The 12,175-nt window shown below is 41.4% G+C and overlaps 1 protein-coding gene across 1 annotated transcript in view; it reads left to right on the top strand.

Moving 5' to 3' along the window:
- Nucleotides 1–12,175, top strand: part of MYO1D (myosin ID) — a 161,957-nt gene that overhangs the window by 92,145 nt on the left and 57,637 nt on the right. The window contains exons 20-21 of the mRNA XM_030021143.2: nucleotides 4,678–4,791; nucleotides 9,977–10,131. Of these exons, the coding sequence (XP_029877003.1) occupies nucleotides 4,678–4,791; nucleotides 9,977–10,131 (269 nt within the window). The remainder of the gene's footprint in view (nucleotides 1–4,677; nucleotides 4,792–9,976; nucleotides 10,132–12,175) is intronic.

Genomic DNA, 12,175 nt, shown 5'->3' with positions numbered 1-12,175 from the left:
CTGAAGCAAAGCAATCGCTTGGAAAAAGCTGAAAAGGACATGAGTTATAGAGCAGTGAGAATTTGCTTCTCAGGTGAGATAGGCTGCTGGACTTCCCATTTGGTACATCTCTTTAGCTGTTCAGCTGAATTTATTGTTCAGTGTGAACACTAAAAACAGTGGGTAACCACAAGAAAGAAGTGGAATTTAAAACATGCTTGTAGAACTACTACAATATTATATTGCCTTGCGAAAGCTGGGCACGCTTCCCATCCCTGCTTTCTAGGCAGCAGCTGCAGGACCTTCTGCGGTGGGGAGGCTCTGGTTGCACAGCTCCGTGAGGTCTGCTCCCTTGGTCACCGTGGGCTCCGTGCTGGAGGTGGGCACGGACAACAGGCAGGACTTTGTGATGGGAGATGGGAGCAACAAGCAGGATCATGGCAGTGAACAGGTGGTGTTGTCAGACTCTTTAAAAAAAATTAAAATGTATCAAAAAAGACATGTTTGGGAATCATGGCCACACAGCATCAGATCTGAGGTCTGTGTGGGGCAAATCACAGCCTGACAGGCTGGAGACGCCTTTGCTTAAACTCTAAGACATGGAGTGTGGTGTGCTGTAAGCCGCACAGCCAAATTATGGTTTGAGGAGCCTGTGCTACTCTGCTCAAACAACTCAATGTGTAGCACCAGACACTCCTAACCTACTTTCTCCGGGCCATTCAGTGTTTCATAGCCTTTTTTTTTTTTTTCCTCCCATTCATCTGCTTCCTAAAATAATCCCAGTTATTCAGCATCTCCTGCTGTGAGATTTTCCAGGCCTTCAATCATTTTCTTTACATTCTCTGAACCATTAGATTCTCCTTCACATTCACCATCCCGGTGCTTCACACACTATTCCAAGTGAGACTATGGCACCCAGGACATTATTCCCCATGGTAGTCTTTACCGCATGCTAACGCCTTGCTTGTTTTCAGCTGCCTTGCGTGTTTGTGCCAAGATCTATCCAGAGCTGTCTAAAATCATTTTCAGTTACTTTTTCTGAGTTGGTGCCGTTAATTTAAAGCTGTCATATAGCTCTTCAATTTGCATTTTTTGCCTTTATCTGCTCTGAACTTTGTCAGTCTGCTGCCTATTGACTGAGAATATTTAAGTTCTCCAGTCATCTCCTGACTTCACCTAGGAAAATCCTATTTATGTTCATCTGCCTCATCACGTCTCACCCTTGTCTACCCTTCTCAGTCGATTAATAAATATCTTTGTGACTGTGATACACCGATGACTGCAGCTTTGCCTTAGTGAAAAATAATTTCTACTTTGTGTCCTACTTTCTCATGTACTTTTGTCAAAACTTTGCATCTTGCCTTGTGACTATTTAGTACCTGGGCTCTTGGGACACCTGAAAGCCTAAATGGCATCAAATGTCCTCCTTTGCTGTAGTATTTCCTCGACAAATTAATTGTAATGTTAGTGAGACGTGTGTTTCCTCTGTCAAAACCCCACTTGCTGGAGCCTAACGTTACCAGCAGCCTAGAAGAATATTTGTAATGAGTTGCGATGGGATGGGGGGAGTTGAAATGAGCTGTGTTTAGAAAGGAGATATGAACAAAGGCATGATCCCAGGGTATAAAACAGTTCTCTGGAGAGATTATAATTTTGTTTCCTGCCATAACATGATCCTCCCACTTCTGGTTTTGTAAACAATCACACTAATTCCATAAGGTGTGGAATAGTGGTTTATTAGCTTCAGTCTTCCTGGATCTTCCCCAGATCAGATGTTGTTGTGAAGGTATAACATTTAGTATCTTGTATCCTTTGAATGAGTACATTTTTAATAAACAGTTGCATAATTTTACAATAATTTTCCAGAGGTGCTTGTGTGGCATTTGACAGCAGTTCTGGTGATTTAATTTGTCAGGTACTGGAGGGATGCTGTTGCTGGAGACATAATTGGTGGCCAAAAATAGACATGAATTCAGAACATCAGAATACCTAGAATTAAGAGAAATTATATAATTATATGACCACTATACATGGCCTGCTGCTGGGCCATGTCATTAGTTTGCATCATTAGCTGGTGCTTAAATAATCTGTTCTTCCATTGCTCTTACTACATAGAAACTGGATGTGTGAGCTACAAAAAATACTGGGATGTGGGGCTGTGCACTTGGCTGTTTTCAGTGGTACTTGCTGGGGGGTTCACATATTGCTGTCTTTCCCACTTAATTTTTACCTTATCAGAACTTTTATGTATAATTGGTATTCAAAAAAAAAAAAAAAAGAAGAAGTTTTAGGGTTGATCCACACAAAAATCCCATAAATACACTACAAGATGGAGCTTATTTTCCCCATATACTGAGTGCCTGGTTATGCAAGCAGTATCCCAGGTGGGTAGTATTTTGAGTTCAAATTAAAGTGAACCAACTTCTTGAGTATGCCTAAGATTATTCCGTGAGGGTTGGGACATATATATATAGATAATCTCTGCTGCTGTTGACTGCCAGTGAGATTACAGGTGATAATATAGTGGTTTGCCTCAGCAGGCAACTAATGGTTCTTCACTGAATTATAGTGTGTCTCTGTAATTGGTCTTAAATTTACAACTGTAAAGCCCAGTGGCAACATTAAGATATTAAGATATTAATGTTTCCCAGTGGTGACACTAAGCTGTGTTTGCTGAACTACTAGAAACTGACAGAATATTTCAGATACCGTGAAGTCTATTTTCTTGGTACCATATGGGCTGATGAAATCACAGAATGATTTAGGTGGGAAGGGACCTCTGGAGGTCTGTGGTCCAACCTCCTGCTCTGAGCAGGGCTAACTTCAGAGTTAGATGAGGTTGCTCAGGCCCTCAGTCAGCTGAGTTTTGAAAATCGCTGAGGATGAAGGTTAGACAGCCTCTCTGAGCCTTGTTCCAGGGCTGCCACCCTCCTGGGGAGATTTTTTTCCCTTATGTCCAGTTGGACTTTCTGCTGCTGTAACTTCTGCCCATTGCCTCTTGTCCTTTTGCTGTACTTCTCCGAGAAACCTAGCTCCATCTCGTCTGTACCCTACCTTTGTCAGAGGGTACAGTCATTTGAAGATTAAAACACCTTTGCCTCTTTTTGGAAGCAAGTATTAAAGTTGTTTGAAGTGTACTATAATTTTTGTAGTAGTAAGTACCTTATAGGAGTGGACTGGGAGTCAGGAGACCGGAGTCCAGATTCAAAATAACCTGAGAATGGTACAAACATTAAACAAATCAACTAAAAATCTCACTCTGTGGTCAGTTAACCTTAGCGATGCACAGATGCCTCTGGGTGCTTTCTTGTTTGGTCTAGAAGTCTGCCGGATGCTGTAGCTCTGCTCTTTGTGTTCCCAGAATAGCCCTAGACAACATATCTGGGCAGTGAGCTCCTCTTTAAAGAATTTCTTCTGAGGAGCTTGAGCCCACTGGTGATCCTTAGACATCTTTGCCTTGAATACCATGTCCTTAACAGAACACAAAGTCAGGTTAAAATATGGGTTGAGTGATGTCCACCTCTATAGAAAAATCTGCTGTACTCGCAGTACGGGTCTGGGGTGGCTGAACTGACCTCACAGCTTGCTGCTGCTGAACAGAGCTGTCCTGTTTTCTTCCCTTGTTTATCACTACCCAAAGCCTCACCCTCTTTCCCTTGCAGTGGCTCAGATGCTCGTTGTGCCCTTCTCTTGCTAAGTTCACCAAAAGGGCAGATTTTTGTCAGGTTAGTGAATTGGTAGGGCTGATGAGCACCAGAGCTAGCTCAGGGTATGGGGTTAGGACCTCCTGGAAGGGGCAACAGGATGTTGTTCTCAATGGCAGTGAGCCTTTAGACGAAACTGGTTGTGCTCTTGCTTTGCTTCTCTTACTTAGGAAGGGAGAGGGTTGTGTTCAACACCCCTTGCAGCCAGACGGCACTCCAGCTTGGGTCTTCTGCTTGCCAAGAAATAACCTTGCCTTCCTCCCACCACCTGGCTGCCTAGGTCCTTGTGTACAGGCTTGGCTCTCCTGGGCTCCGTCTGGCCCCTTCAGTCTCTTCTTCCTTCTTGCAGAGTGGCACAACTTCAGCAAAACCGGTGGAGCGTGCCCGTACTCAGCTAACACATCCACTGATGGGCAGGGGAAGGAATGTTGTCCACGTTTTCCACTTGGGCAAGTTGCTTAGCTGCGTTGAAGGCACAGATGTTTTAAAAGAGGGAAATGGGACCTGCTTGAATTCAGGATGGGCCAAAGCATCTGCTTTCAAATGCCTCAGGTCTGGACTGTCACAGACCCTGGTGACACCCTGTTTGGCTCTGCAGGGCAGGTATTCTGCATCATGCTTTTGGGGTGAAAAAGGCACATGTATAATGTAGTAACAACAGCCATCTGCCTGGGCTTGGTGTCTGCCAGCGGACAGGGATGTAGGTTGAACATTGCTAGGGGAAAGCGTCTGTCCTTTATTTGATTGAGGCCGTAGACTTTCCTAGGTTGCCCCAGCCATGCTGGATAACTCTGGGAATGTTGGTTCTCCAAGACTCTGCATTTCTCTATTTGTAAAATGGGATTATGGGATCCATCTTCCCTTTTCACTGTTTCAAGATCTGTGGAGAAAACCTGTTTAAGAGCTGTGTGAGTTTTGGATATTTCCTGCTGCAGAGTTTTATTCTGCATGTTCTTGCAGTGATTAGTGGGACTGAAAATTTGCTTCTTTACAGGTCAATCGCTTCAATAAGGTGGAGGACAGAGCAATCTTCATTACTGATCGACACCTTTATAAGATGGACCCTATGAAGCAGTACAAAGTGATGAAGACCATCCCCCTCTATAATGTAAGTACAGGGACTGGGGAATCTCATCTCGGGCTCTCTTAGTCATGGGCAGTGCATCTACTGTTTAGCTCCATTTTCATATCCATAAAATGGAAAAAGACCTTGGTTTACAGTTTTTAATATATTTAATGTCTTTAAAACAGTTATAGTGCAATTATCTACAACACTGATGCATCACGTTAGCTTTTAATTTCAGCACATAAAATAAAAGCTAAAACCCAAACTGCTTATCACACTCTCTTCTGCTCTTTCTTCTATTTGTTTTTTTATTTGCTGTGCGCTGCAAGATCCTGGCCCCATAAGGGGGTTAGCATTTCACAGCAGCTTATGACACAATTTCTGTGTCTCTGGGGGTTTGTTTGATCCTTCATGTCGTGTTTGAAATTTTTTTTTGTTTGTTCATTTTTAATGTAAATCTTATCAAAGCTAAATTCGGAATTATAGTGAGGTATCTCGCCTTTGGGGTAGCAGAGTTTAGCTGCCAGTGACAAAGCAGCAGATTATCACTGGTAGGAAGGGGGATGGGGGAAAACCTCATTTTAGCTCTTCAGCATCCTGGAGTGTGGATTCAACTGCTTGTTTTTTTGACTCAGCCTGAGGTAACACTACTATGGTTATCTTAAACCTACAGAACCTGGCTGGGTTGCTTGGAAATGTCGTACACAAATTTGTTGGGATGTTTGCATTTGGAGAAATAATAAATCTGGTGTCCCTGTATTGCTAAAAGAGCAGAGATGGGATTAGGGTAACGGTAAAATCTAATCTGCAAATGTGGAGTGAATGATTAGCTCAGACTGCATCTGTAACATTGGTTTTATAGGTCTTCTTCTAACCTTCTTGCTGGTCACCCACCTAAGCTGTGCACCGACCACCCATGGCAGCATGTGTATGGAGTAACCTGCTCGTACCCCAATTCGTTATTCGCTGTACAAAGCAATGTCTCCATGGCAGTGTCTCTTGTTTTGAAAAGACATTACTGCCAGGGAGTTAGCAGCTGCAGGTCATTTTCCTCAGTTGATGTTCTGTTCTACTGACATTATCTCTTAATTGTGCAAAATGAAATTGTCAGCAGATTACGCTGCTAAATGGCTGACTCTTGCTTGTGCAAACCAACTTGTTCAAATACATAGAGACTATGCAGAGTGTTTTTCCTGGACAGGTAGTTTTTTTGTGAAGTATCAAGGTGAACTCAGGTGGATAAGGTAGAATTTTGTCCATCACAATTTCTCACTACTAGTTTTCTGCACTCTTACCTTATAGAAAATGGCTAGGCCACTGCAATCCACTTAATACATTAGTAATTATAGGTAAATCTGTATTTATCACAGTTTTAGAAAAATGTCTGCTTTACCTGTGTGCCTGATGGGTTTAAAGGTGGAGCTTTTACATTTACATAACAGCACAAGACCGGGTCCCTGTTGGTATCTGAACATTTTCCTCTGAAATTCTTAATGCCTTAAACATTAAAGGGGGCAAGCAAGTTGGATACAATTTGTAGGTTGTCTGCAGAATATCTGTTACATAGAAATATTAGTAGTTATTGTTTTTTCACAAAACACGGACATCTAAAATAGAATATCCATTCTTACAGAGTGCTGTAGCACAGGCTGTATATTGGCTGTCTGCTTTGCATTTCCTCTAGCAGCAAAACAGTTAGTGGTCTGTGCATATAGGTCTCTTGCTCTTAGAATACTTAAATTTCTGTAGATATAAATCACCTTTATTTAGATTTATTATAGATCTGCAATTATTCCCTTTAGCAACCTACCACAAGGCTTCCTGACTGAACAGTTTCCTTGACCTGAGCAACTATGAAGAGGTCCTGGAGTACTTTTAACAGGAGGGATGGGTCCAAAAGACCCTTCGCTGACTCATACAGGTGTCAGAATAATATTTCAGAGTGGAAATTTGATGAAAGCTATCTTTGGTAAATGCTGTAGTGATAAATTTCTGCTCTGTTGGACACAGCCTCTCCTTTTACTTACTTCTCCTGCACTGTGTTCCTGGGGAACAGTAGAAAATCTGCACATACACACTGGGATTGCATGGTGGTTCCAGGGCGTGCTCACTGATCCTGTTGATTTACTGCTGACCCCCCTCTGCACTGCAGGAGGAGGGGAGAGGAGGAGAGACTTTGGAAATTTATTTGGTTCATATATAGGACATGAAATATTTGTATTTCTTTTGCCAGGATTTTGTAAATTGAACTCCCGCTAATGGTTAATGCTGTAATGCAGTTGTTTTTTCCTTTTGTAGTTATGTTTTATATTTGTTACTAAATTGTCTGAATATGCATTGTCTTTCACCTCTTGAGCTGCCTTGCATCTCTCTCTCATTTTTCTGCGTGCCTGATCCCTTCTTGTGTGGAAACCCTTTCATAGTGTACAGGGAGGTGCTGTAAGTAGCCAATTAGGGATACAGAGATTCCTTCCCTTTTGGGGAAAGAACAATTGTGGAACTGATACAAAGATTTTTGAGAAGCAAATGGATAATAATTACACCATTCTTGATGTATATCGGTGTACCAAATATGTTCTACTAGAAGGATGTGTGTTCACTGGGGAAGATGGATTGCCCTTCCAATATCTAAAGGTGAAGCCAGTTGAAATTTGTCTGCCTGTTAGCTGTGCTGCTCACTGTCAGCATTTTGAAAGCACCCTATCAACATGGCAACATCCTTAGGGATCGTGTTTCCATGGAAATCTCGCTGGAGACAGTCAGCTGATGTCTGTTACGACCATAAACTTGTTTTCGGCTGAAGAAATTGCACTACAGTTCCCCATCTCCTTTAACTATGTTTACATGTAAATGGTTTCAGTATAGCCTGTAATGCATGGCTGCTCGGGTCCCAGGCTCTGCATTCTGTTATTTTGTGTCCTGTCTGAGGAATCTGTAATTTTGTGCAAATGATGACAAAGCAATAACTTTCCTTTCACTACCCTGACTATTTTGCTGGATTGAGATGCTACTTTGGGGGATTTTCTGTGTGCAAGCATTCTGGCAGTCGCCTCATAAGTACCAATATACAATTATCTTTTTGTTCTTACCTGGAGAGAAAATAAACAGATAATGGCAGAAAGGAATTAAAAAGCGACTGAGCAGCAGAAAGGATCTTGCAACTACCTTTCCCAGTACAGTGCTGAATACAATAAAAGATGTTCTGTGGATGCTGAGAATTTTTTCCTGATCTTTAAGCAGAGCTAATATTAGTGTTTGTAAATACTGAGATAAGCACCTTCTCTGAAATTGTTTCTTTTGTGTTATATTTATTTGTTCAGATAGTCTTACGGGGAGGGGTGAAATAGGAAAATTTTGAAGGGCTCTTGGACTTCTAACAAGCTTCTGTTGAATAATTAATGTTTAAATAGGCTTTTCAAATCCAGAGATTTCAACTTGTTCAACTTTCACACTCAGTGCACATTTAAAACCTTGATGGCAGTAGTCCCTGTGGTGCTATTGTGCTCACAGGATGTTATTTAAGCATGCAAATTAATTTTAAGGGACACTATAAACCCAGGCAGCTGTTAATGTCTGTGCATGAAGTGTAGCTTGTTTTTAAAGTATTTCATAACCTCAAAATAGTGTGAACAGTAGAGAATAAACTCCACCTGTGTTGGGTATATTATGCAACTGGTAGCAGGAGGTCTCTGCTCAATGCTTGAAATATCAGCAGTTACTGTAGTTCAGACAGACTGTTGTACTGTGATAATAAGCCAACAAAATATTAGTGAGTCTAAACTTGAGTAGTGTTTTATCCAGAAAATAGGGCATACACTGCACTGCTGCATGCTGGTTGTGGTGTGCTTTTCTGGGACGATGCTGCTGTCTGGTATGTGTTAGACATCCAGAGCTGGAACAGGTTTCTTGGAAGTAATACGTTGTGACTGCTAAACCAAACATACGGATCCAGACTGTTTCTGAATATGATTCATGCTTCTGAAAGAAGTGAGTAGTCTCCAGCTTGATTTGTGCTAATATCCTTTCCAACACAGGCAGCGGGGTTACACAGAAGGCTTTTTTCTTTAAGAAGGGAATAATGAGACTTTCGTTTCCACAAAATGGTATATCAGTGCTTCTGACTTTGAGGAGAATGTGGCTTCTCTATGCAAATCTCTGGATTACTCAAAGGAGTCATGTAGTCCTTTAGTGGACAGGGAAGGTCTGCTGTATTCTCTCTCTGTATCATCATTCTTTTGCCTTTCTCTCTCTTTTTTTTATTTTATTTTTTTAGCACCAGTTTGTTAAATGTACTTGCCTCTTGATGTTTCTTTTGCCATCCTTACATTTTGTTTCCCCAGCAGAGATTCATTTTTTATTTTTTTCTAATATTCATCTGAATAGCCTATGTACGCAGATTGCCACTCTTAAAAAATTTCCTGGTTTTGCTTTGTGAGATGATGAGGACAAAGCTTTTAATGTGCCAAGTAGCAGTTACTTGATAGGCAAAAAGCAAAACAAAAAAAACCCCAAACCACCAAACCAAAACCCCACACCTTTTTATTTTGTCAGAACAGAACAGCAAGACCTTAATCCATGCCTAAATACTGGAATCATCATGGCTTTGCAGAGTTTGCGACTTATATTTTTCATCAAGATGTTTAGGCTTTCAGTAAACTTCATTCTTACATTATCTGCATATCATTGCATTCCCAGCACTGCGTATGTGAATTTGAAGTTGGTTGTTGGCCAAACTCATGATGATTGTTGGTTTCCTTTGAAAAGAAAAAAAAAAAAAAGCAGGCTTGTGGCTCTGCCAATGAACCATGCGGTGTCATTCAGTGTGAGATTTTGGGGAAAGAAGGCTTTGGCTGTTAGAAATCCACCTGGTGCACTCTTTGGTGGGTGGCCCGTGGTGCTGGATAGGCAGAAGGACACTACAGTAACACGGGACCTTGCTGCTTCTGGCAAGAGTTGCTGAGAGTGAACCCGGTCTAGATGGTAAAATTTCCTCACACCTTTGAGACTGTTGACTTCTGAAAAACCACTGGTGTTTCACCTTGACTTTTTCAGCTTGTGGAAGGAGTACTGAGGACCTGCACACTGCCGTTGCCCTGAGCTCTGTGGTAGAGGTAGACATTGAGAATGAATGTGGCATCTTGGAGAGGAAAGAACTAGCCTGGCGAGTAGCAAAGATACATCAACGTATGTAATATTATATAATATTGTTCTTGCTTTCTCTTCACAGTTGATAGGATTGAGTGTCTCCAATGGAAAGGACCAGCTCGTGGTCTTCCACACGAAGGACAACAAGGATCTCATTGTTTGTCTCTTCAGTAAAGAGCCTTCTAATGACAGCAGGATTGGAGAGCTGGTGGGAGTCCTGGCAAACCACTTCAAGAGGTCAGTCTTGGGGATGGATTTTGTTGAAAACTCAGTCTAGCGTGCCAAATCAGAAACTTCCCCTGAAGTCATTTTGATGCCAGTCTTGAGCTTTATCTGTGTTACTTCACTGTACTATGAGGATAGCAGAGCAACATTTTTTCCTTGCGTTTTTGGAACATGCTTTTTAGCTACCACACTTTGTTTGCCACTTCTACCTTCCCTGTGTGTGTTTGTTGGAGCATAGGTGTTTGGGGACAAATATCACTGAAGATGCATTTTGAGTGTGTCACAATGTCTCCTTAACGCTTCTTACAGTCAAACTCTTAATATGTAAAATTAAGATACAGCTATTCGTCTCTCACGTTGCTCTGCCTGCCCCCAGTATCAGTAGATGATTTATTGCTTGAGCAGTAAAATGTCATCTCTGTTTCCTGAAAATTGTCTCTTGTAAATCAATGTGCAAAAGATGTTTTATTGGCTAACTGAACACTTGAGTGGTTATCTTGCATTGAGCTGGACGAGAAATAATCACCTTTATACCATAGAGCAAGTTTGGGACTGTCCAGACAAGCATCACAGCAGTGAGTAGGGCATTGCAGGCAATCACATAAAAGTAACTCTGTAGAGAAGCGGTGTGTGGAGTGAACAGACCTTCAGAGTTGTTTCCTTGCTCCTCCAGAACTGATTCTCTTGAGGACTGGTGTTGATCAGCATCACATGCGGTGTTGGCTTTTGCCGTTCACAATATCATGCTCCATTTATGACCCATGAAAAGGAGTCTTTATAGGTAAATACTCATACAGAGCTACAAGTGGCAGGACAATGAGAGTGAATTTAGGTTATGTTAGGTCATTTTTTTTCATTAATTCAAGAAGAGTGTGCTGGTTTAGCCACTTCTCACCACTACAGTGTAAAGTTCACTGCTGTCTGTACTGCTGGAGGTAGGTGCTAAGTTCATTTGAAATGAATTCTCAGCATTGGCATAACTTGTTTTGAGAAATTCAGTGCTGAAAAGCAATTGAAAACATTCACTGTTTTTGCATTTACCTAAATATAGTTTAATTTCAAAGGTAGCTACTCTTGGAGGCTCAGGAGATTATGGTTATTGTAAAGCAACACACTTCATTTCAGGCATCCTGTGAAGTAGCTGGAGTTCTTTCATGTCTGGCGTGTTTTGAACACAGGTGGCATCTTCTTCAGATAGCTGATGTTTCTCAGTGCTTTAATGAGTCTCTAATGTTGGGGAGAGCTGTGAAACCATTGATTACTCTCCAGTTCCCATATGTTCAGTGTTCAGACTGACCTGGTTTCCTGTTCCTCTTTCTCGGATGTTACTACAAAGCACCCAGCCTTTTTGTCACGTATCCAGTATAGCTGAGTGGGAGGCACATGTTCTTCATTTTAAGAAAGTATGTTGTGTGGCTATTGGTCTAAAATATTGTGCCTTTCTTATAAGGGTATAAACTATTGATTTTCAATTTCTTATACTGATTTTAACAATGACATTTTTATCTTTAAAAATTATTAGTTTTTATCTAATCATTGTCTGTAGAAGGATGGCAGTTAAATGCTCTTAAGTGCTGTTTAATCCTCACTTAAAACAGTACTAGCATTTTTTTAGTGCTTTAAATGACAAATCTCAGCATAGCTGGTTAAATGGGAGAGCCTGTCTAAAAGCCCGTTTTTCTCCAACATCTAATGAAAGTTACTGGTTTAACAATAATGGACAGGAACAGCTCACGTTTAATTTTCCAAATGTCATGGTTTCCCTCTTCAAAGCACTATCTGTAAATCAAAATAAAAGGAAATATTCTTGTTTTCAGCCACTTTCCATTTTCTAAGAGTAAAAAAATCCTGTCAGTGAATGGGATTAGCTGACCCCTTGCTTGAGAGGCACTTTGGGGAATGCCTCATTAAACAGGATTAGCTGAAAGTCACTGTGTGCCTCATGGCAAGTGTCAGGTTTCTCTGTCCTGCCTGTCAGAAGGTGGTTGCTGTGAAAAGGAAGTGGATCCAGCAGTAAAATCTTGAGCCTGAAAGTTCAATCACTGGGTGACCCTGT

This window comes from Aquila chrysaetos, chromosome 8, assembly GCF_900496995.4.
Source record: "Aquila chrysaetos chrysaetos chromosome 8, bAquChr1.4, whole genome shotgun sequence".
Classification (NCBI taxonomy): domain Eukaryota; kingdom Metazoa; phylum Chordata; class Aves; order Accipitriformes; family Accipitridae; genus Aquila; species Aquila chrysaetos.
The sequence above is the reverse complement of the archived record's forward strand: the minus strand, read 5'-3'. Positions and strand labels throughout refer to the sequence as shown.